We start from the raw sequence: 19,510 nt of genomic DNA, 5'->3' as shown, positions 1-19,510 counted from the left end.
AGCTTAGTGGCACTAGGCAGTCAGGATGGGCAGATGGACGGACGGATGGATGGATGGATGGATGGATGAGTAGGTGGATGGGTGGTTGGCAGGTGGATTCCACAAGAACAAGGGAGCTATTCCCAGTGCGAGGAGCCATCTGACTCCAAGGTGTCCCAGATGCAGGAAGTAGCTATTGGTAACAGGAGACAGGGACAAGGGAACCCAAAGAGAGAGGGGTCATGTCACCAAATCCAACGTCAAGGCTTCCGGTATTTGGGTACCAATGGGATGCAGCCAGGAATGGCTCCTGGTGGGCAGTGGGAGGTGGGGCTGCCCGACAAAGGTGTGCACCATCTTAATAGAGGGGCTTCAGGGAAGGGGGAGCCCCCAGGGTACCCTTCCCTCCTCCCTCCCCCCCACGAAGAAGAAGCACCAACATGTAGCACCAATTTCTCTTGGAGATGGAGACTGTGTGTGGGAGCTCCTGGGTGGGAAGAGATGGGACACCCGCCCTGGCCTCTGATGTGTGTGTGTGTAATTTCTGGTTAGGGGTACGTGGCTGCTGCTGTCTGATTTCCTTGTCCTGTGGGTTTCCAAGGCCACTGGCCTGTTTTCCCCTCCCAGGTGGGGGTCAGGGGGATGGAGTAGGGGTGGTCATAGAAGGTTTACATTCTCCACCAAGCAGTAGCACCAACGTTGATGAGGTCGCGAGTCAGGGGTCCCCAGAAGATCACTTTCTCTTCCGGCCACAAGATTTCCCGAAGCAGCCCCCACCTGGGTTGGAACAGGGCACAAACAAGGGGTGGTTAGCTTGGTCCCGCTGTCTGCTTCCATCCTAGGCTCAGAAAATCTAAAATAAACCAGTCTGTCCTTCTCTCCTTCTTCTTTCCTTCCATCTTTCTTCCCTCCCTCCCTCCCTCCCTCCCTTTCTTCCTCCACCCCTTCTTTGTGGAGACAATAGCTCATGTAGCTCACGCTGGTCATGAACTCAGTTCATAGCTGAGGATGGCCTTGAACTCCTGATTCTGATGTCTCTACCTTCTGAGTCCTGAGATTATGGACACACACCACCTTGCTTGAGTTTATGCTGTGCTAGGGACGAAACCTAGAGCTATACTCATTGCTCTCTTTCTCTCTCTCTCTCTCTCTCTTTCTGGTTGGGGTTGTTGTGACATTGTTTCCTACAGAGTCAAGGCTGGCCTCTAACTCACAGTCCTCCTGAATGCTGAGAAGACCTGTTTAGCAAACGTGGGGATAGATAGCCTGGGGTAGGGAGGTAGCCCAGGCTGGTGTCTAGCCCTCATGCAGTTTCTCCCAGATCTGGTCTGTTAGTGCCACCTGGTGGTCTCTCCTGGAAGTCCCTCCCACTCTATTTCACCATCACTTTCAAGTCCCAGACTCCTCTGTGGCGGTGAGGGACATGGGCAAGAATGTCCAGGCTACACCGAGTGTGAGCATGGAGGGTCCTAGACATGCTCCCATCTCAGAATATATGCATTGACCTCTGACTCTGTGTCTTCCTTCCCTAGGGAAGAAATCTCTACTTACCTTGGTATCCCAGGGCTCCAAGGGCTCCTCCATAGGGCTTCGGGGGTTTTCCTGTGTATGGGGGGTGTTGGCAGAGGATGAGGTGGGCAGGATACTGGGTTCCCCTACCTCTGCCAGCATCCTCATCTCGTGCCAACTCTGTCCTGTTTTTGTAGGCTCCCAAGACCTTCCTAACAATCAACCCGCCTACCTCTCTCTGGTCTTGCCAACACCTTTCTTCCCAGAGTTAAGCTCTGTAGTACTGGGAATGGAGCCTGGACCTAGTGCATTCTAGACAAGAGCTCGGCTAGAGCGACCTTCCTGGTCCCTCACTGGGGGATTCTAGACAAGAACTCTACCACTAAGCCATGCCCCAGCCTCTCACTGGGGGATTCTAGGCAGGGGCTCTACCACTAAGCCATGCCCCAGTCCCTCACTGGGGGATTCTAGGCAGGGGCTCTACCACTAAGCCATGCCCCAGCCCCTCACTGGGGGATTCTAGGCAGGGGCTCTACCACTGAGCCACGCCCCCAGCCCCTTACTGGGGGATTCTAGGCAGGGGCTCTACCACTGAGCCACGCCTGTAACTTATCAGAAAGGTTCTAAGGAAGAGGTTTAGTGCTGAGCCACTGATTGGGGGATTGGAGACAGGTAACCTACCACTGACTAACGCTCCCAGCCCCTCACTGGCGGGGGGGGGGGGGGGGGGGGAGGAGGAGGAGGTTCTAAGCAATTACTTTACTGCTGAGTTACATCATCAGCCTTTTAAAAAATGTTTATAAAAGACTTTGAGACAAGAGTTTTGCTGAGTTGACTAAGTTGTTTGGAATGCTCTCCACAGCCCAGGCTAGTCTTGAACTTTGATCCCTCTGCTTCAGTCTCCCTACCACCACCACCCCCTCCCTCCCCCCCACACACATCGCCAAGATTCCTTCTACCAAAAGGATTTGTGAGATGCCCTTTTACTGAAGACTCACCACCAACTCCCAGGCCCCCAGCACCACCACCTATGGGGTAAGAAGAAGAAGAGGTATTATCAGTGCACCTACTTCTGGGAGCCTACCATGCTCTTCCCTGATTGGATCAGGACATGTGATATAGAAAAGGGTCAGGTCCTGGACTTGGGTAGCAGGAGTCCTTGATTCTGTGTCTGCTCACACCTTTGAATAGTGCTTAGTTGTCTCTGAGCCTCAGTTTACTTCAAGAGAGGTATGGTAGGGAAACTCTTTGACCCACAGGGACTCTGATTGATATGAAGGGTGTCCCTGTCCCTTAGAAAGGTCCTTAGGCTAGACTGGGGTCTGGGCTCATCTTAGGGTCTATTACAATGTTAGCGCAGCTCTTCTGCACAGAGGGAGCCGAGGAGGGGGAGGGGTCTAGTAGAGCCCAGAACTGGGTCCCAGGGCAGGGCACTTAGGCATACCTGGGTAAATAGGAGAAAGTCCAAAGCCAGGTCTTCCTGCAACTCCTGAAAGAGAGACGTAGGGTTGGTGATGCATGGTGCACGGTGGCAGGCCATGCCGTGGCCTTATCACCTGGTTGCGATGTCTGGTACCAGCTTCTTCCCACTGCCGAGTTCTACTGAAGCCACGTTCTTTGTGGGGTGTTTGTGCGTGCATGCAAAGTCTCTCACTGAAGCTTTTGTGACAATTTTGGCAAAACTAGCCGGGCCAGCAGACTTCAGGGATCCTCCAGTCACCGCCTCCCTAGCTTGCAAATTTTACACACACACTGGGGGTTTGAACTCATGTCTTTATGCTTGCATGATAAATGCTTTACCAACGGAGCCATGTCCCCAAGCCTTGAAGTCCCTGTCACAGTTAAATGCATCTCTATCTCATATTCCTCACCACACAGTGGAGCTTGGTTGGCAGTATCCTCAACTTGGGGGCCGGGTACTCCTCCCATAGCTGTCTCCTGTCCTAGAGTGATTTTTCCACCTATAGACCTCATGTGAATTCAGTCTCCAGAACCCCGCTGTTTGTCCCCTAGAGCCAGGCAGATCTGAGAACGACAGAGTTAGCCATACCTCCACCTGGGAATGGCCTGGCTCCAAGGACACCTCCAAGGCCAGCAGCACCTGGGGAGAGGACAGAGGGATCAGAATGGACACAGGGCTGCTGACATTGTGGACAAGATCTTCAGGGGTACCGTGAGCAGGGCAGGCGTGGCTCATGGGGATGGGGGCACGAGCCTCTTGGAGAGGGGCAGGCCATAGGGGAAACTCACCATATTTGGCTGCCTTAGCAGCTGCGGCAGGGGACACACCTGGAGAAAGCAAGCACAGGAGAGCTCAGGAAGGCCACCTCTCTCCCCAACTCCAGCCCACTTAGCTGATCAGTATCTGCCCCGACTTGTCTATCCACATCCTACCATTCCATCTTCCCTCCTCCTTCACACATCCATCTTTCTAACGGTCTCTCTCTCTCTCTTGCTAGAGATGGACTCCAGGATCTAATGCATGCTAGTGTTATACCATTCAGTAAAGCATCTTCCCTGGGGGATTCTAGGCAGGTGCTCTACCACTGAGCCACACCCCTAGCCCCTCCCTGGTAGATTCTAGGCAGGGGCTCCACCACTGAGCCATGCCCCAGCCCCTCCCTGGGGGATTTTTAGGCAAGTACACTACCAGTGAGCTATCTCCCCAGACATTAAGTTGCTATTATATGTCTAGTTTTGGGGAGCACTGCATCCAGGCTAGTTTAGGTAGGGGGACACAAGGGCAGAGAGAGGAGAGAGAAGCACACATCCACCATGATGGTAGAGACTTTAGGGAAGGAATTCCTCTCCAGTCTCTGAGTTTTCTTGTCTGAGAAATGGGTCGACTCTAGTATGCTAATGAGCCCTCACCTGGAGAACTGTTGGGTTGACAGAGAGGAGAAGACAGGTTTAGGGAGCTCTGTGTCAGCGGGCAGCAGCGCAGTTCCTGCTTAAGCCCTCTATCCCTTTGCTTTCAGACACGGTCTAACATATCCTAGGCTGACCCTGCACTCACTGTGTAGCTCAGGTTAGCCTTCAACTCATGATCCTCCTGCCTTAGCTTCTGGAGTGCTGAGATAACAGTGTGTGTCTTCATACCTGGCTTTGGCATGCCTCTTTCTCCTTCTCATAGACCTCACTCACTCGTTCCTTACCTCCAAGGCCTCCAGCTCCACCAGCCCCCAGTCCACCGGCTCCCAGTCCACCGGCTCCCAGTCCACCGGCTCCTAGTCCACCAGCTCCCAGTCCACGGGCCCCCAGTCCACCGGCTCCACCAAGGCCTGAGGGAAGACCCATGCATGACACACAGTCAGAAGACTCTCCTTAAGACCCTGTTGGCAGGGGATCCCTGACCTCCCACATCCTCTCCAGGGTACCCAATGGCTGGGCCCCAGGGTCTCAGGGATAGGCCAGGGAAGTTCAGCTCTCGCTCACCATACTGGGCAGCCTTGGCAGCAGCTTTGGCAGCAGCGGCAGCAGCAGGTGCTACTCCTGGGAACACAAGGGACTCAAGGAAGGACTGCACAGGAGTCTCAGCCTCCACTCCCAGCCAACCCATTGCTGGGACAGCACAAATGTACCTGCCACTCCTCCGGGAACACCACCAACCCCACCGAGTCCTCCAGGCCCGCCGAGTCCTCCAGCCCCACCGAGTCCTCCAGGTCCTCCAAGGCCACCTGCTGCTCCTGTGGAGAGAGGACCAAGGGACAGTGTCCATATTTTCATTTGTTTTTTGAAAACCAGATCACTCATAACGCATGTTGGCGTTGGTTTCTCTGCATGGCTGAGGATGGCTTTGAACTCTTGACCCTCCTGCTTCCTCCTCCCAAGAGCAGAAATTTACAAGATATGCTGTATGCTATATATATGCCTGGAACTTTGTTCTTTTGGCTTTTGTTTTTCTGTTCCCACCCCCACCCCACACAAGACAGAGTTTCTCTGTGTAGCCCTGGCTGTCCTAGAACCCAGTCTTTAGACCAGCCTGGCCTCGAACTCAGAGATACACCTGCCTCCACCTCCTAAATGCTGGGATTAAGGGCATGCACCACCACCACCAAGCTACTTTTTTCTTTTTGTTGTTTTTCTTTTTTCTAAAGATTTTATTTATTTATTTTATGTATATGGGTACACCATTGCTCTCTTCAGACACACAAGAAGAGGGCATCAGATCCCATTACAGATGGTTGTGAGCCACCATGTAGTTGCTAGGAATTGAACTCAGGACCTCTGGAGTCAGAGCTGGACTTTAGAGCAGTCAGTGCTCTAAAACACTGAGCTATCCTTCAAGCCCCTACTTTTTTCTTTTCTTTTTGTCCTAGTAGGACAGTCTTGCTGAGACTGGCCTAGAACTCATGACCCATTGGTCCCATTTCAGCTTCCTTACTGCTAGGATGACATTCTACCTTCAGACCCCTATTTCTCAAAGATGTGTTCATACCCTAGGGACATAAGGCAGAAATGCAACCTAGACCTGTGGGATTCTAGGCAGGAGCTCTGCCACTGAGCCACGCCCCCAGCCCCTCACTGGGGGATTCTAGGCAGGGGCTCTACCACTGAGCCACGCCCCCAGCCCCTCCCTGGGGGATTCTAGACAGGGGCTCATCTCTTTTTTTTATTGGTTTTTCTGAGACAGGTTCTCGCTCTTTAGGCTGTGTTACCTTTGAACCTGAGACTCTCCTGCCTCAGCCTATGAAAAGCTGGCCTCACAGGTATGGTCTTCTATGCCAAAGAGTCACACCAGTTTTGCCAATGAGAAGGTTGAGGCAAATGAGAGGTTAAACAGAAAACTGTGTTCAAGGTCCTAAGGGCAGGAAAGAACCCAGTGGCTGCTCTTCCAGGAGATCTTTAGTGCGTTTCCCTGGTAAAGTTGTTGACTAGGGCCAAGAGCAGCTGGCAAGGAACCTGAGAGGAGGCTGTGGGTGATCAGGGGCTGTATGTGTGTGTGTGTGTGTGTGTGTGTGTGTGTGTGTGTGTGTGCGTAGCTGAGGAATGGGATTTTCCGAGGTGGAAACTGGCCTCAAGTAGACAAACTGTGGCCAATTGGTGCATCCCTGGCAGAGGCCCCCCTGCCTGGCTCTTTAGGAGGCCAGGAATGTGGGGGTCACAGACAGTGTGGGTCTGGCCAGAGTGCTAAGTGGCAAGGCAGACAGTTCTGCCACGTCCTTCAGACTGGCGTGTATTGGGCAAAGTCATGCTGACAGGAAAGGAGGGAGGAGGCCTGGGGATGCCTCACAAGGAATACCCACAACCCCACAGCTCCTTGGCCAAAGGGCGGGGCGGAACAGAGACTGAAGCTGCCCGGCCTCATAGGACCAACATCAGTGATGTTCCCTCTGTTCCTCGGAAACTGTCAGGGTCGGAGCGGAGCATGGAGATAGGAGTTGTTGTGGGTGAGACAGGGTATATGCTATAGGACTCTCCCTGTAGTCAAGGGTAGCCTCCTGCCTCCACTTTCCAGGAGCTGGGATAATAGGTGTGTAGCACCATGCCAGGCTCAGCAGGTGTGTTTGACTGCCACATGGGGTTAATAGGCAGGTGGTAGGACTGTGGCCATCACTCAGATGTCGCTCAGCCCTATACCGTCAAGGATGTGGGAGTGACACGGACCAGTCGGTGTGTAGCACTCACCATATTTAGCAGCTTTGGATGCAGCCAGGGATCCAGGTACTGTAGAAAAAGGGAAAGAGAGACCAGGTCAGAGCTCTGGACCTGGGGTTCTACTGCCTCTTCCGGGAAGCCCATCCTGACCTCTTCTACCTAGGTCATGTGTTTTAAAGCTCTGAAATTCTATAGCACTCCAGCCAGGAGGGTTCTACTTGTAGACACAGGGCTCCAGTATTTAACCCTGACATTGTTCATCTGGGACTCCTGAGGGCCAACCTATGCTTGTCCCTTCTTATGCCCTCTAGGCCCAGTGTAGCCTGCCTGGGACTAGGCACAGGGTGAGGCTCCTAGTGCTTCCTAGTGGTGTCCTTGCTCCTAGTGCATTTTCAGAAGTTAACAGGCTGGCCTGGAGGAGGAAACTTCCACCTTCCTTTCTGCCGGTGTTAGGTGGGTTCTTTCGACTGGTGTCAGCCTCGTTATGCCTCCCTCTAAAACCTTACATCCTGCGGTTGTTGGGCCCTCACCTGCTGCTCCATATGCTCTATTTCCACTTGGTACTGGAAATGGAACCTAGGCCCTCATCCACGCTAGACACGGGCCCTACCACTGAGCCACACCCCCAGCCCTCCCTGGGGGATTCTAGGCAGGGGCTCTACCACTGAGCCACACCCCCAGCCCCTCAGTGTGGGATTCTAGACAGGGGCTCTACCACTGAGCCACACCCCCAGCCCTCCCTGGGGGATTCTAGGCAGAGGTTCTACCACTGAGCCACACCCCCAGCCCCTCAGTGTGGGATTCTAGGCAGGGGCTCTACCACCGAGCCACACCCCCAGCCCTCCCTGGGGGATTCTAGGCAGAGGTTCTACCACTGAGCCACACCCCCAGCCCCTCAGTGTGGGATTCTAGACAGGGGCTCTACCACTGAGCCACACCCCCAGCCCTCCCTGGGGGATTCTAGGCAGAGGTTCTACCACTGAGCCACACCCCCAGCCCCTCAGTGTGGGATTCTAGGCAGGGGCTCTACCACTGAGCCACACCCCCAGCCCCTCACTGGGGGATTCTAGGCAGGGGCTCTACCACTGAGCCACACCCCCAGTCCCTCACTGGGGGATTCTAGGTAGGTGTTCCAACCATTGTGCTATGGTACTAGCCACTATTGTATCATATCTGTCTGTCTGTCTATCTGTCTGTCTGTCTGTCTTTTAAGGTAGCATCTCACAATATTATACAGGCCAGCCTTGGAGCCTTTCTACAGGGCAGGCTGGTCTTGAACTTGTAAGCCTCGTGTCCCAGCCTCCTGAGTAGCTGAGATGGCAGGCCTGTGCTATCCTGCCTGACACCCATATGTTTTTGTCTGCTCGGGAAAACCTAATGGATGCTGGGTAGGGATAGAGTCCTGGCAGGAGGTGGATCCTCTTTCTTTAAGCTCAAGGGCACTTTCTACCAAGTTCTAGAATTTTCCTTACCTGCTCCAGCCCCAAATCCAGGGACACCAGCACCAGCCCCAAATCCAGGGACACCAGCACCAGCCCCAAATCCGGGGACGCCAGCCCCAGCCCCAAATCCAGGGACGCCAGCTCCAAGCCCAGCAGCAGCTCCTGCAGAGAGGATGGTGGTAAATGGTTAAATATATATATATATATATGTGGAATGTTGCCCCGGGGGAGGTGCCCCAACTCAGGAGCTGAGTCAGGCCTCCAAGGGAGCAGCAGCCTCCCCATCCTAGTTCCCCTCCGTGGACTTCCACCAGAGCTCATGTTTTTATTACTGTGTATCTAAATAACTTTTTTTGTTTTTTTGTTTTTTTGTGTGTGTTTTGTTTTGTTTTGATTTGATTTGTTTTTGGATCTGGTTTTTTTTCAAGACAGGGTTTCTCTGTAGAACCCTGGCTGTCCTGGAACTCACTCTGTAGACCAGGCTGGCCTCGAACTCAGAAATCCGCTTGTCTCTGCCCCCAAGGACTGGGATTACAGGCGTGCGCCACCACCGCCCGGCCAATAACTTATTTTTTATTTCATGTGCATTTGTGCTTTGCCTGCATGTTTGTGTGAGTATCAGATGTTGGAGTTATAGACAGTCGTGAGCTGCTGTGTGGGTGCTGGGAATTGAACCCAGGTCCTCTGGAAGAGCAGTCTGTACTTTTAACCCTTGAGCCATGTCTCCAGCCCTAATTCTTATTGTTTTTTGAGACAAGATCTCTTTATGTTGCCTTGGCTAGCCCGGAACCATAGCCCAGGCTGGCATCGAACTCTCTCTCTCTCTCTCTCTCTCTCTCTCTCTCTCTCACACACACACACACACACACACACACACAGAGAGAGAGAGAGAGAGAGAGAGAGGTCTGCTTACCTCTGCCTTCCAAGTGCTGGAATTAGAGGTATGCACTACCATTCTCAGCTTTTGGAGAACATCTATTTAACTCCCACGCGTGCCAAGGTCTCATGGACCCAGGACTTGAATGGAAGGTACTTTCGAATTTCTGGTCCTGCTGCTTCTATCTCACAAGCCCTGGGATTGGATTATAGGCGTGCACCGCCATGCCTGGTTTGGGCACTGCTGGGATGGAAGCCAGGGCTTCTTCGTGCGTGCTAGTTAGGCGCTCTACCTGCTGAACCGCATCCTCACCCTGAACCTCTTACATTCTCCTAGTGACCTTCTGTGGGTAGCCATGCCATTGGCGCCCCCTCCCCACTTGATACATAAATTGAAAGAAGCTGGAAGTCACTCAGCTATCTTGGGAACCCAGACTCGAAGCCAGACCTCCCTCTTGCTGGGTCTGTACTTCTGAGCCCTCTGCTAGGTGCCATGGGGGACCTAAAGACCTAAAGATGCGAAAGATGGATCTGAGAGGCTGCTTTCTGTGGCTGTGATGGGCCGGTGTGTCATGGCGGGTGGGTGAGACAGCAGAGAGAAATCAAAGCGCACTTACTGTACTGGGCTTTGGCAGCTGCCTTAGCAGCAGATTTGGCGGCAGCCGGCGTCCCTGCCCCTGAAGAGAGAGGAAGGATATTCAAGATGGCACCCAGGAAGGCTCCGGGAATCCCTCGTCCCACTCATCCACCCTAGCTCACCTCCAAGACCGCCAGGTACAAGACCAGGTCCAATATCAGCAACACCAGCAGGGCCAACTCCACCGGGAACCCCACCAACACCTAAAAGAGAAGAAATAGTTTATCTGTACTCAGTGCCTAAACAAAGAGATCAGGAGCTGCGTCAAAGAGCCTGGTCTGCGTCAGGAGCTATGGGTTCCCTTCCCAACCACGGCAAAGACTCGCTGTGTGATCTCGGGACAGAGACTTCCCCTTGTTGGCCTAGTTTTGCTCCTATGTAATAAGATTCAGAAGTAAATTTAGTAATTTGTAGCCTTTTGAAGGATAGGAACACTTTGGAGGCTTGCTTGAGAACAGTGGAGGACAAACAGGTTTGTTCTTTGCTGTTTTACTCTTTTCTTTCTTAGTATTAGAGAATAAATGGGAGGCCTTGAATATGCTAAGTGTTCTACCACTGAGCCACGCCCCCAGCCCCTCTGTGGGGGATTCTAGGCAGGGACTCTACCACTGCCACATCTCCAGTCCCTCACAGGAGTTCTACTGCTGCTGCTGAAAAGGTCCCAGATTTTTCATTATTATTATTATTATTATTATTTAGTTTGAGATTGGGTCTCACTAAATTATTATTATTATTATTATTATTTACTTTGAGATAGGGTCTCACTAAATTTCTCAGCCTGGCCTTGCCTTAGCTCCTTGAGCAGCTGGGATTACATGCCAGTACCCCCAGGCCTGGCTCCCAAATCTATTAACACCAAGTCTCAGCAACCCCCAGCCTATGACTGCACCCCGGCTGAGCTCCTAGAAGCGGACCATCTACCATTCATCATAATTCAGGATCAACCACATTTAGGAAATGTATACATTCTTGGGGATACTGAGGGTGACCTTGGCATCATCAAGAAATGCATGCAGCCCCTCAAAGCGATAAGGCTGGCCTCTAGCTTGAGATTCAGAGAGAACAAGTCCTCGTTGGACCTGGGGAACTAGGAGCTTTCGGAAGTAGGTTAGGGCAGGTCATGGAGGGCTTGGCAGTCCTACACTGCTAGAGGGGCGCAGAGAGGCCAAAGGCTATGAGGACAGCTGGCACTCAGGGCTGGGGATATGGCTTAGATAGTAGAGCGCTCACCATGCATGCAGAAAGCCCTGGGTTCTAGCCCCTAGTACTGCATAAGCCAAGTTTGGCGCCACAAGCCTGGAATCCCAGCACAGGCGGGTGGAGGCAGAAAGACAGGAATTCAAGGGCACCCCTGGCTCCTCAGCAGGAGATGTGAGAAGCGCCTGGCCTGGGGTCAATGGTCAAGGACAGATGGGGACAACTTACCATACTGGCCTGCTTTGGCGGCTGCTTTGGCGGCGGCAGCTGCAGCTGCAGCGGCAGGGGTACCTGCTCCTATTTGGATAAAGAGAGCATAAGATGAGGCAGCTCTGAGCCTATGGATGGTTCAGTCCTGAGTAGGATGCTCTCAAGTAAAAAATTCCCAGTAGCACTTCTATCCCAAGCTGTTGCAGGAAATGACTCCTTCCTCACCCAAAAGTGCATGCCCGCACACACGTTTATAAGAGTTTTGTTGAGGATTTAACTAAGAAAGTATGGGCTATGTAGACCTGTCTTGGGGAATTTGATCTCTGAGAGGTTCTCCCCATATGTGAGTACAGGAATCACACAATTCAAGGAGGGCTTCCTTGTCTTGTTCCTGGTTCCACGGAGTGCTTTGAGGCAGGGTCTCTCACTGAATCCAGAGCTCTGTTTCAGCGATTCTAGCCAGCTCTGTCTGGGGAGTCCCTGTCCCCACCGCCCATCTCCTAACAGTGTGGGCAAGCCACGGTGTCCACTGGCTTTTATGTGGGTTCTGGGAATTCAAGCTCTGCCCATTCAACTTATTACAATGCAGATGTTCATTAATCTTCCTGTACCATCTCCCAAGTACACCCCCTCTCTCCTTTTAAAATTTACATTAATTAATGAACCAATTCATTTATTTATTTGTGTGTGTGTGTGTGTGTGTGCATGCTTGCATCTGTCCCAGCACATATATGGGTGTCAGAAGACAACTTGTGCGAGTCATTTCTCTCGTTCCAACATGTGGGATTTCAGGATTCGAACTCAGGTTCTCAGGCTTGGCTGCAAGTACCTTTACCCACAGAGCACCCCTTCTTTCTTTGCAATATCAGAAATGAGCCTGAGCTCTTTTGCATGTTCAGCAAGTGCTCCTGCCACTTAGCCACACTCCTAGTCCTAGTTCCTTTATGAACAGATAAATTGCAGAAGGGTAGTTTTATCCCAGAGGTGGGAAAATGCATGTAGAAGAAAGATGGGAAAAGCCACACCTAGGAAGGGGGGTCCTTGAATACCAAGGCCTTTCAATAATCCCCCTTTGATCTCTGATTGGCAGATAACAAAGGACCTAAGGCCACCTGAGTGAAGGGTCCTCTGTTGGTAAGGAACTAGAAATACCCCAGATTAAAAGGCAGATCACGGAACTTTTGGAGACAGGAGGCTCTTGAGAGTTGGCTGAGTCTCCCCAGCAAGGAGAGGCCTGCTAGAGACCAGCAACCAGGTTCCTACAGAGGTCCCCTCCCCATTCGACTGCTTTAGGGGATGTGCTCCCCACCCCACCCTCATCTCTGGGATCAGTTTCCCTATCTGTAAAATGTCAAGCCCCAAGCCTCTTCTGTAAGACAATAACAGACCCATCTCAGGATGGGAACCACAGCTTACCTGGCACTCCACCAGTGCCTGGCACACCTGGCACTGCCCCTGGCACTGCCCCTGGCACTGCCCCTGGCACGGCACCTGGCACCAGGCCTCCCAGGGCTCCGGCTCCTCCGGCCCCTGGAGGAGAGAGGAATGAACCCCTGTGCTCGCCGCATCCATCCGTCCGTTTATCCACCACCACCATCCACTCCCACATGTATATAGGTATGCGCGCGGGGATAAACGGAGAGGGAGGTGGGAGGCAGACTCCCTGGCACCTTCAGCTCTCTCTTTTGGAGTGAGCTGGCCCACAAGGTACCGCTAGCAAGCGGGTGGAAATGGCGGAAGAGTTGAGCATGGTTTAGAAAGCAGATGGGGCGGGGGTTGTGGATTCACATCTTTGCCCCGGAGGCCCGAGGGTGAGGCTGCCTGGCCCTCACTCAGAGCCTGGACTCTACAGAGAGAAGGGCATCAGACAGGGCAGAGTCACTCACCGTACTTGGCTGCTTTGGCAGCGGCGGCAGCAGCAGCTGGGCCTCCACCTGCTGGAAAAAGGGGAGAGCAGGTGGGCACATGGATAGACGGGGCAGAAGAATGGGGAGGTGGAGGACAGGGGGTCGGGCAGGTAGAGGAGTAGGTCAGCGGGTAGAAGGATGGGTGGATGGGTGGGTGGGTGAATGGACCAATGGAAAGATGGGAAAATGGAAGGAAGAATGAATACATACAATGAAGGATGGGCATACAGATGGATGGATGGATGGATGGATGGGTACACAGATGGCTGGAAGATGTGTGTATACATGGATAGGTAGATAAATGGATGGATGGGGGATGGGTGGTATATGGGTGATTAGGCAATAGATTAATGGGCAGGTGGATGGATAAATAGATGAGTGTATGGATGATGGGTTGATAGATGGTGGAACAGATATATGAATGGATGGACCAATAGATAGACAGAGAAATTAATGGGTGGATATTCTGTTGCCCAGATTACTGCTGAGCAAAGATCGTAGCTTTCCCAGGTCCTGATTGCTAAGGCCATTGCCTCTCTCTTCCCTAGCACACCAAAGCCCACATCTACTCTCCAACTCCCTGCATGTCTTGAACACCCATTTCTCTTCTCCCAGCTTCCCAGAGGTGGAGCTAAAGTTCACGGGGAAAGATACCTCCGAGTCCAGCTCCAGCGCCAACACCATAGCCAGGAAAGCCACCAGCACCAACCCCATATGTCGGGATGCCGACTCCACCTCTGGCTCCTGTGGAGGAGGGAAAAGCCGTGGGAAGAGTCTTCAGGGATGCTGGACAAGCCCTGGAAGGATGCTCACTAGCTGGGGGAAAGGATGTATGCTTCCTTTAAGCTGTTCCTTGTGGACAGGAAACTGGGATTCCTGGGGTCCCTGACCAGTCTCTTCCATGAGTCCTGAGTCTTTCCTGATTGTTTTCCCTGGGTATTTGGGGGAGGGACCCTTTTGTTATGGTAAAGTGAGTGGGTTTACTCTAACCAGGCTTTCAGTGCTTTGAAGGGACTTTGGCCAAAGCATGGGACACTATCGAGATTGGGGACGACATCCTGGGGTGGTCCTGTCACTTAGCAGCACAGCTTCATGGTGGGAGACAACTGGAGAGACGGCAGATAGCCTGGGATCCAATGGATCCAAGTGGCTCTGCCTGGGGCTTTCCCTGGGTGAGCCGCTCTCCTCCAAGCAAGAGGATGGAGGGCTTTTCACTCTGGCAAGTGGAAGCCAGAGCAGGGATGGACAGGGCACTTACCATATTTGGCAGCTTTGGCAGCAGCTTTAGCAGCTGCAGCAGGTGACACAGCCCCTGGAGAGATCAAGGGGACACATTGCTCAGGAGAAAATGGAGGAGAGATGGTCAATGTATATTCCCCGTCTACCTGTTATTCCGTATTATTATTATTATTATTTATTATTATTATTATAGCTGTGAGATATTTACATCTCTATCTATCCATTTGCTCTCTGTCCTTAGGTCTCAGTGCACCTACCCTGCCCCCACCCCTGCCAGCTCTCTGTCCATTTGTTGACTAATGATTGGATAGATAAATGCATGGATGAGTGAATGCATGGGTGTATAGACAAATGGAAGGGTGGAGGAATGCATGGATGGAAACCTAGACATCAATCACTGAGTCATCCACTGCTGCATCCGTCCAGCCATCAGCTTACACACCCACCTGTCCATCTGTTCATCAGCTAATCCGCTGCACTACCCATCTGTCAACAGCTTCCTCACCCACCCGCCCATCCGTCTACCCAGGAGCTGGTCTACCAGCCTGCCTGTCTGTCTGTCCATCACCGTAGCCACTCACTTGCCCATGAATGCATGCATGATCCTTCTAAGCACATATGCAGAGTCCTACCTACATGCCCATCTGTTTTTCCTTGTGATAACTCGTCTTCCCAACTGCTCTTAGCCCCTGCCATCTACCTGCATATTCACCTGTTCTTGTGTCTACTCAGCCTCTACTCACTCCCTCATTGGTCAGCTCAACTGCTCATCAACATGACTACTTCTAGGGCCGCCCACTTGACCATTTACCAATCTATCCACTTACCTATCCATCTACCACTTACTGAGTACCTACTTAGCTAAGGAGTGGGGCATATTAATGAAAGTCTTGGTTCTTGCCTTGGTAACACACTGTGAATTAGGAGGGAAGCTGGAGATGCTATTGCTAGAAGCTAGCTAGAAAGTTATTATAATCCAAAAGGCAGGGTATTAGATTTGGCTAAGCGTATATATAGATGAATGAGGTTTTAGAGAGGACACAAAGTCTCAACAATATTTTATATTGCACACACACACACACACACACACACACACACATGCACAGAGCCCAACCTACCTGGACCTCCAATACCAGGGCCCCCAACACCTGGGATGCCACCAACACCTGGGATGCCACCAACACCTGGAATGCCACCAACACCTGGAATGCCACCAACACCTGGAATGCCACCAACACCTGGGATTCCAGCACCTGGGACCCTAACTCCTGGTCCACCAGGCACTAAGCCTCCAGCAGCTCCTGTAGATGGAAAGAGGATTGTCCCAGACTGAGCCTTGTGGGGACCTCTGCGGGCCTCCTAGGACAGATGTCTAGGTCAGTTTGGGGATCACAGTCTGTACTAAGTGAAGGATCCCATGTGGATGGGTTGGTGATCCCTCTACAAAGATCCAACTCACCAGGGAGCAGGACTGAGATGGAGCCTAAAGGGACGTCTAGTTTGGCTATGTAGGTGGAAGAGCATGGCTAATTCTAAAGCAAAATCGAAATGTCTGCTTTAGGAACCTAGGCTGTGGGGGTTTTGTTTGTTTGTTTGTTTGTTTTTGCTTTGTTCTTTCGTTACCATGTTTTAATTTGCAGTACTGGGAATTGAAACCAGGTCTTGGCATACTACCACTCAACCCCTGAGCCACGCCCCCAGCCCTGCCCTGGGGGATTCTAGGCAGGGATTCTACCACTGAGCCACGCCCCTAGCCCCTCACTAGGGGTTCTAGGCAGGTGCTCTACCACTGAGCCACGCCCCCAGCCCCTCCTTGGGGGATTCTGGGCAGGGGCTCTACCACTGAGCCACGCCCCCAGCCCCTCCTTGGGGGATTCTGGGCAGGTGTTGTATGCCACCATCCCGTTCCCTGCAAACTCCATGCAGAGTGGGAGCTGCCTTTGAGACAGGGTGACCACTATGGACAAAAGCCTCCTTCTCGGGGGAGGTCAGAGATGCCCCTAGGTGAACAGAGGCAAAGTCTACCCCTCCTCCTGGCTCTCCAGTGTCCACGCAGCGCCCCAAGCCTTCTATTTCTGGCGGGAGACACTCACCATACTTTGCAGCCTTAGCAGCAGCCTTTGCAGCAGCAGCTGCTGCGGGAGTTCCAGCGCCTGGAAGATAGGCATAGAGGGTGAGGCGCTGCCACTGTGGCCCCTCGAGGACACCTCCACCCTCCAGCTGGGAGACACATTACCTGCAATGCCTCCAATCCCAGGAATTCCGCCAGCACCACCAGGAATGCCGCCCCCTCCAACACCAGGGAGGACTCCAGCTCCTCCAGCACCTGCTGAGACAAGGCACCATGTGACTCTCCAGAGCTTCTGAGGCCACACAGGAACGCTCCAGAGGGCTCAGCACATGTGTGTGTGTGTGTGTACATGCATGAGCATACTTGCATCTGTATATGTGTGTCAAGGCCAGATGTTAACCCTTCCTTGGGAACTTTTTTCTCTCTCCTTTCCCTTTTCTTACATGCATGCACATGTATGTGTGTATGCATGTTTTCCCATGCATGTGGAAGCACAAACACGCATAGGTGCACAAGGCTGCTGTCGTGGAACTAGCCTTGAGTTTTAGCTTATCTATTGAGGCGGGGTCTCTCCGTCAATACGATTAGTCTTACTAACCAGCTTGACTCTGAGGAACTCCCCATCTCTGCCTTCCAAGGTGGACCCAAATCCTCACACCGGCTAAGCAAGCACTAACCACCGGGCCATCTCCCCGGACCCCATCATCTTGGTTTTTGAGACTAGCTCTCTCACTTTTTCCTGCACTGTGTGTGCCGGCTAGCCTGGCTGGCCAGTGAGTGGCAGGGATCTATCTACCTGTCTCTACTATCCCAGCGCTATGATTATAAATGTGTGCAATCTTGCCTCTTTATCATATGCATTGTGGGGCTTGGGACTCAGGGTCTCATGTGTGTAGCAAGCACTACACTGACTGACTGATCTATCTCCTGAGGCCCCTTACCGCCTGTTTTGTGAGACAAGATCTCAATGAGGTGGCTCAGGCTGGCCTTGAACTATGCATCAATCCTGTTTCCTGGTGGGCTGCTGGCTTTTCCCCCACTATCCTCTCACCCAGCAGCAAGCCTCAGTATCTCCAGCTGGGCTTATTTGGGAAGGTTCCTGCCCCAGAATTCTTGGATTTGCCCCCATCGTGTCCATTTCAGCTTGCTCATTAAGGGAGTCCGATGTTCACAGACAAATCCCTTTCTAATCACCGCTACATACTGACAAACCACAAGCCCCATTCCGTGGGCCAGAGGGGCCCCCAAAGGAATGCTGAAGGCTTCCTTTCCCTGTGTTCCGAAGACTCTGCCAAGTTCCTAATCCAAGTGTCTGGCTGCCCGGCTCTGGCAGCCCCTGCCTCCAGGGCCTGCAGTTCCCATATTCTAGCTACTGATTCCCACCAATCCCAGTCTGCCAAGGGGCCTCTGTGCCTGGAGAAAAGCCTGGGGCCTCCACGGGGCAGGATCAGTTTCTCCTCTGACTTCTGCCCCCTTAGCTGGGAGGCTCCTCTGCCTCCTCCTGGGTTGGAGACCAAGGAGAAAACTTGGGCCCTAGTGAGCTGACTTCCATCTGGATGCAGAGAAGATGCCTCCACCACACCATAGCCACAGCTAGGCTAGCCAAGGGACTGTGCGCTTGGGGAGGGGTTACATTTTTTTTTAGTATATGTGAATCGGATGCGTGACATAAAAAAATTGCTTATATAGGTACTGCCTATATTTCTTTTGTCTAATGGCCATGTTTATGATTGGGTGCCTCCTTCCTGTTTTGTTTTTGTTTAGAGACAGGATCTCATGTAGCCCAGGGTAGCCTCACATTGCTATGTAGCAGAGGAAGGCCTCACAATTCCAACCTGCCTGTCATCACCTCCTAAACCCTCACTCACAGTCAGTGTTCTTTGTGTCTGGCCCACCGGGTGACAACTCCCTCTTGAGTGACAGGTCATGTCCCCCAGTTAGCTTGTCTCATTTTCCCCATGGAGAAATAATGTCTGTCAGGGCCGTGTCCACATCTCCTGAGATAGGTGGGTGGAGAAAGGGGCACTGGATGGAAGGGAGGAAGGATGTAGGGATGCAAGAGAGGAAGGATGGGGGAGGGACAGAAAGAGGCATAGATGGGGGGCAGGAAAGGATAAGCAATGCCTGGAGGGAGGGATGTGTGTGTGTGTGTGTGTGTGTGTATGTATGTGTGTGTGTATGTGTGGGTCAGGAAGGAATTGGTGTGGGAGGAAGAGAGGCAGGGTGGGTGGGTGGAGGGAAGAAAGAAGAGATAGAAAGATGCGTAGATGGATGGATTAAAGGAAGGAGGATGACAGAGGAGTGAGGGAAGAATAGGGGAGGGAGGGAGGTGTGAGGGGACGGCTACAGAGACATGTGATAGAGCACGGAAAAGGGATGGATGCTGGAAGGGAGAGATGGAGGAACGGATGCGTGGATGCATGGATGGATGGATGGATGGATGGATGGATGGATGGACGGACAGAGGGAAAGTGGGAAGTGTAGAGGAATGGATAGAGAGAAGGAGGGATGGATGGGTGGAGAAGACCAAGGAACAGAGGGGTTGATGGGTGGGTAGGGTGTGGATAGATGGAAGGAGGAAGAAACGTGGAGGGATAGGTAGAGGAAAAGGGGAGAAAGAGCTACAAACATGGGTCAGGTTGTTGAAAAGGGGATAAGGGGACACAGAAACCACTGGGCTTTATCCTTCTAACCTTCACAGCGTGGCAAGGGTCCCCAGGGTCCCCAGGGCACTCACCATACTTCGCTGCTTTAGCTGCTGCCGCCGCCGCCTGGGATCCAACCCCTGGAAGAGGGGAAGTGAGGGGACACTAAAGATGGTGCTGGTGTCCAGGTATCCCCAGAG

General features: G+C 52.5%; 1 protein-coding gene across 5 annotated transcripts in view; it reads right to left on the bottom strand.

Moving 5' to 3' along the window:
* Positions 1 to 629: 629 nt before the first annotated feature.
* The window catches only part of Eln (elastin), a 43,750-nt gene continuing 24,869 nt past the window's right edge, over positions 630 to 19,510 (bottom strand). The window contains exons 16-38 of one of the 5 annotated variants that reach the window (XM_052167993.1): positions 19,403 to 19,450; positions 16,831 to 16,923; positions 16,688 to 16,747; positions 15,797 to 15,895; positions 15,713 to 15,760; positions 14,614 to 14,667; positions 14,010 to 14,099; positions 13,335 to 13,385; positions 12,865 to 12,978; positions 11,467 to 11,535; positions 10,164 to 10,244; positions 10,022 to 10,081; positions 8,559 to 8,690; positions 7,117 to 7,155; positions 5,070 to 5,174; positions 4,924 to 4,980; positions 4,644 to 4,769; positions 3,739 to 3,777; positions 3,539 to 3,589; positions 2,933 to 2,977; positions 2,487 to 2,516; positions 1,531 to 1,581; positions 630 to 756 (exon numbers count right to left, since the gene is read on the bottom strand). In XM_052167993.1, coding sequence (XP_052023953.1) covers positions 713 to 756; positions 1,531 to 1,581; positions 2,487 to 2,516; positions 2,933 to 2,977; positions 3,539 to 3,589; positions 3,739 to 3,777; positions 4,644 to 4,769; positions 4,924 to 4,980; positions 5,070 to 5,174; positions 7,117 to 7,155; positions 8,559 to 8,690; positions 10,022 to 10,081; positions 10,164 to 10,244; positions 11,467 to 11,535; positions 12,865 to 12,978; positions 13,335 to 13,385; positions 14,010 to 14,099; positions 14,614 to 14,667; positions 15,713 to 15,760; positions 15,797 to 15,895; positions 16,688 to 16,747; positions 16,831 to 16,923; positions 19,403 to 19,450 — 1,586 coding nt within the window. In that variant the 3' untranslated portion in view covers positions 630 to 712. Of the gene's footprint in view, positions 757 to 1,530; positions 1,582 to 2,486; positions 2,517 to 2,932; positions 2,978 to 3,538; positions 3,590 to 3,738; positions 3,778 to 4,643; positions 4,770 to 4,923; positions 4,981 to 5,069; positions 5,175 to 7,116; positions 7,156 to 8,558; positions 8,691 to 10,021; positions 10,082 to 10,163; positions 10,245 to 11,466; positions 11,536 to 12,864; positions 12,979 to 13,334; positions 13,386 to 14,009; positions 14,100 to 14,613; positions 14,668 to 15,712; positions 15,896 to 16,687; positions 16,748 to 16,830; positions 16,924 to 19,402; positions 19,451 to 19,510 lie in introns of all 5 variants that reach the window. The other 4 variants (XM_052167996.1, XM_052167994.1, XM_052167991.1 and 1 more) reach the window with 4 other exon arrangements.

Source organism: Apodemus sylvaticus, chromosome 22 (genome assembly GCF_947179515.1).
Source record: "Apodemus sylvaticus chromosome 22, mApoSyl1.1, whole genome shotgun sequence".
NCBI classification, from domain to species: domain Eukaryota; kingdom Metazoa; phylum Chordata; class Mammalia; order Rodentia; family Muridae; genus Apodemus; species Apodemus sylvaticus.
This window is presented reverse-complemented; position numbering and strand designations above follow the sequence as displayed.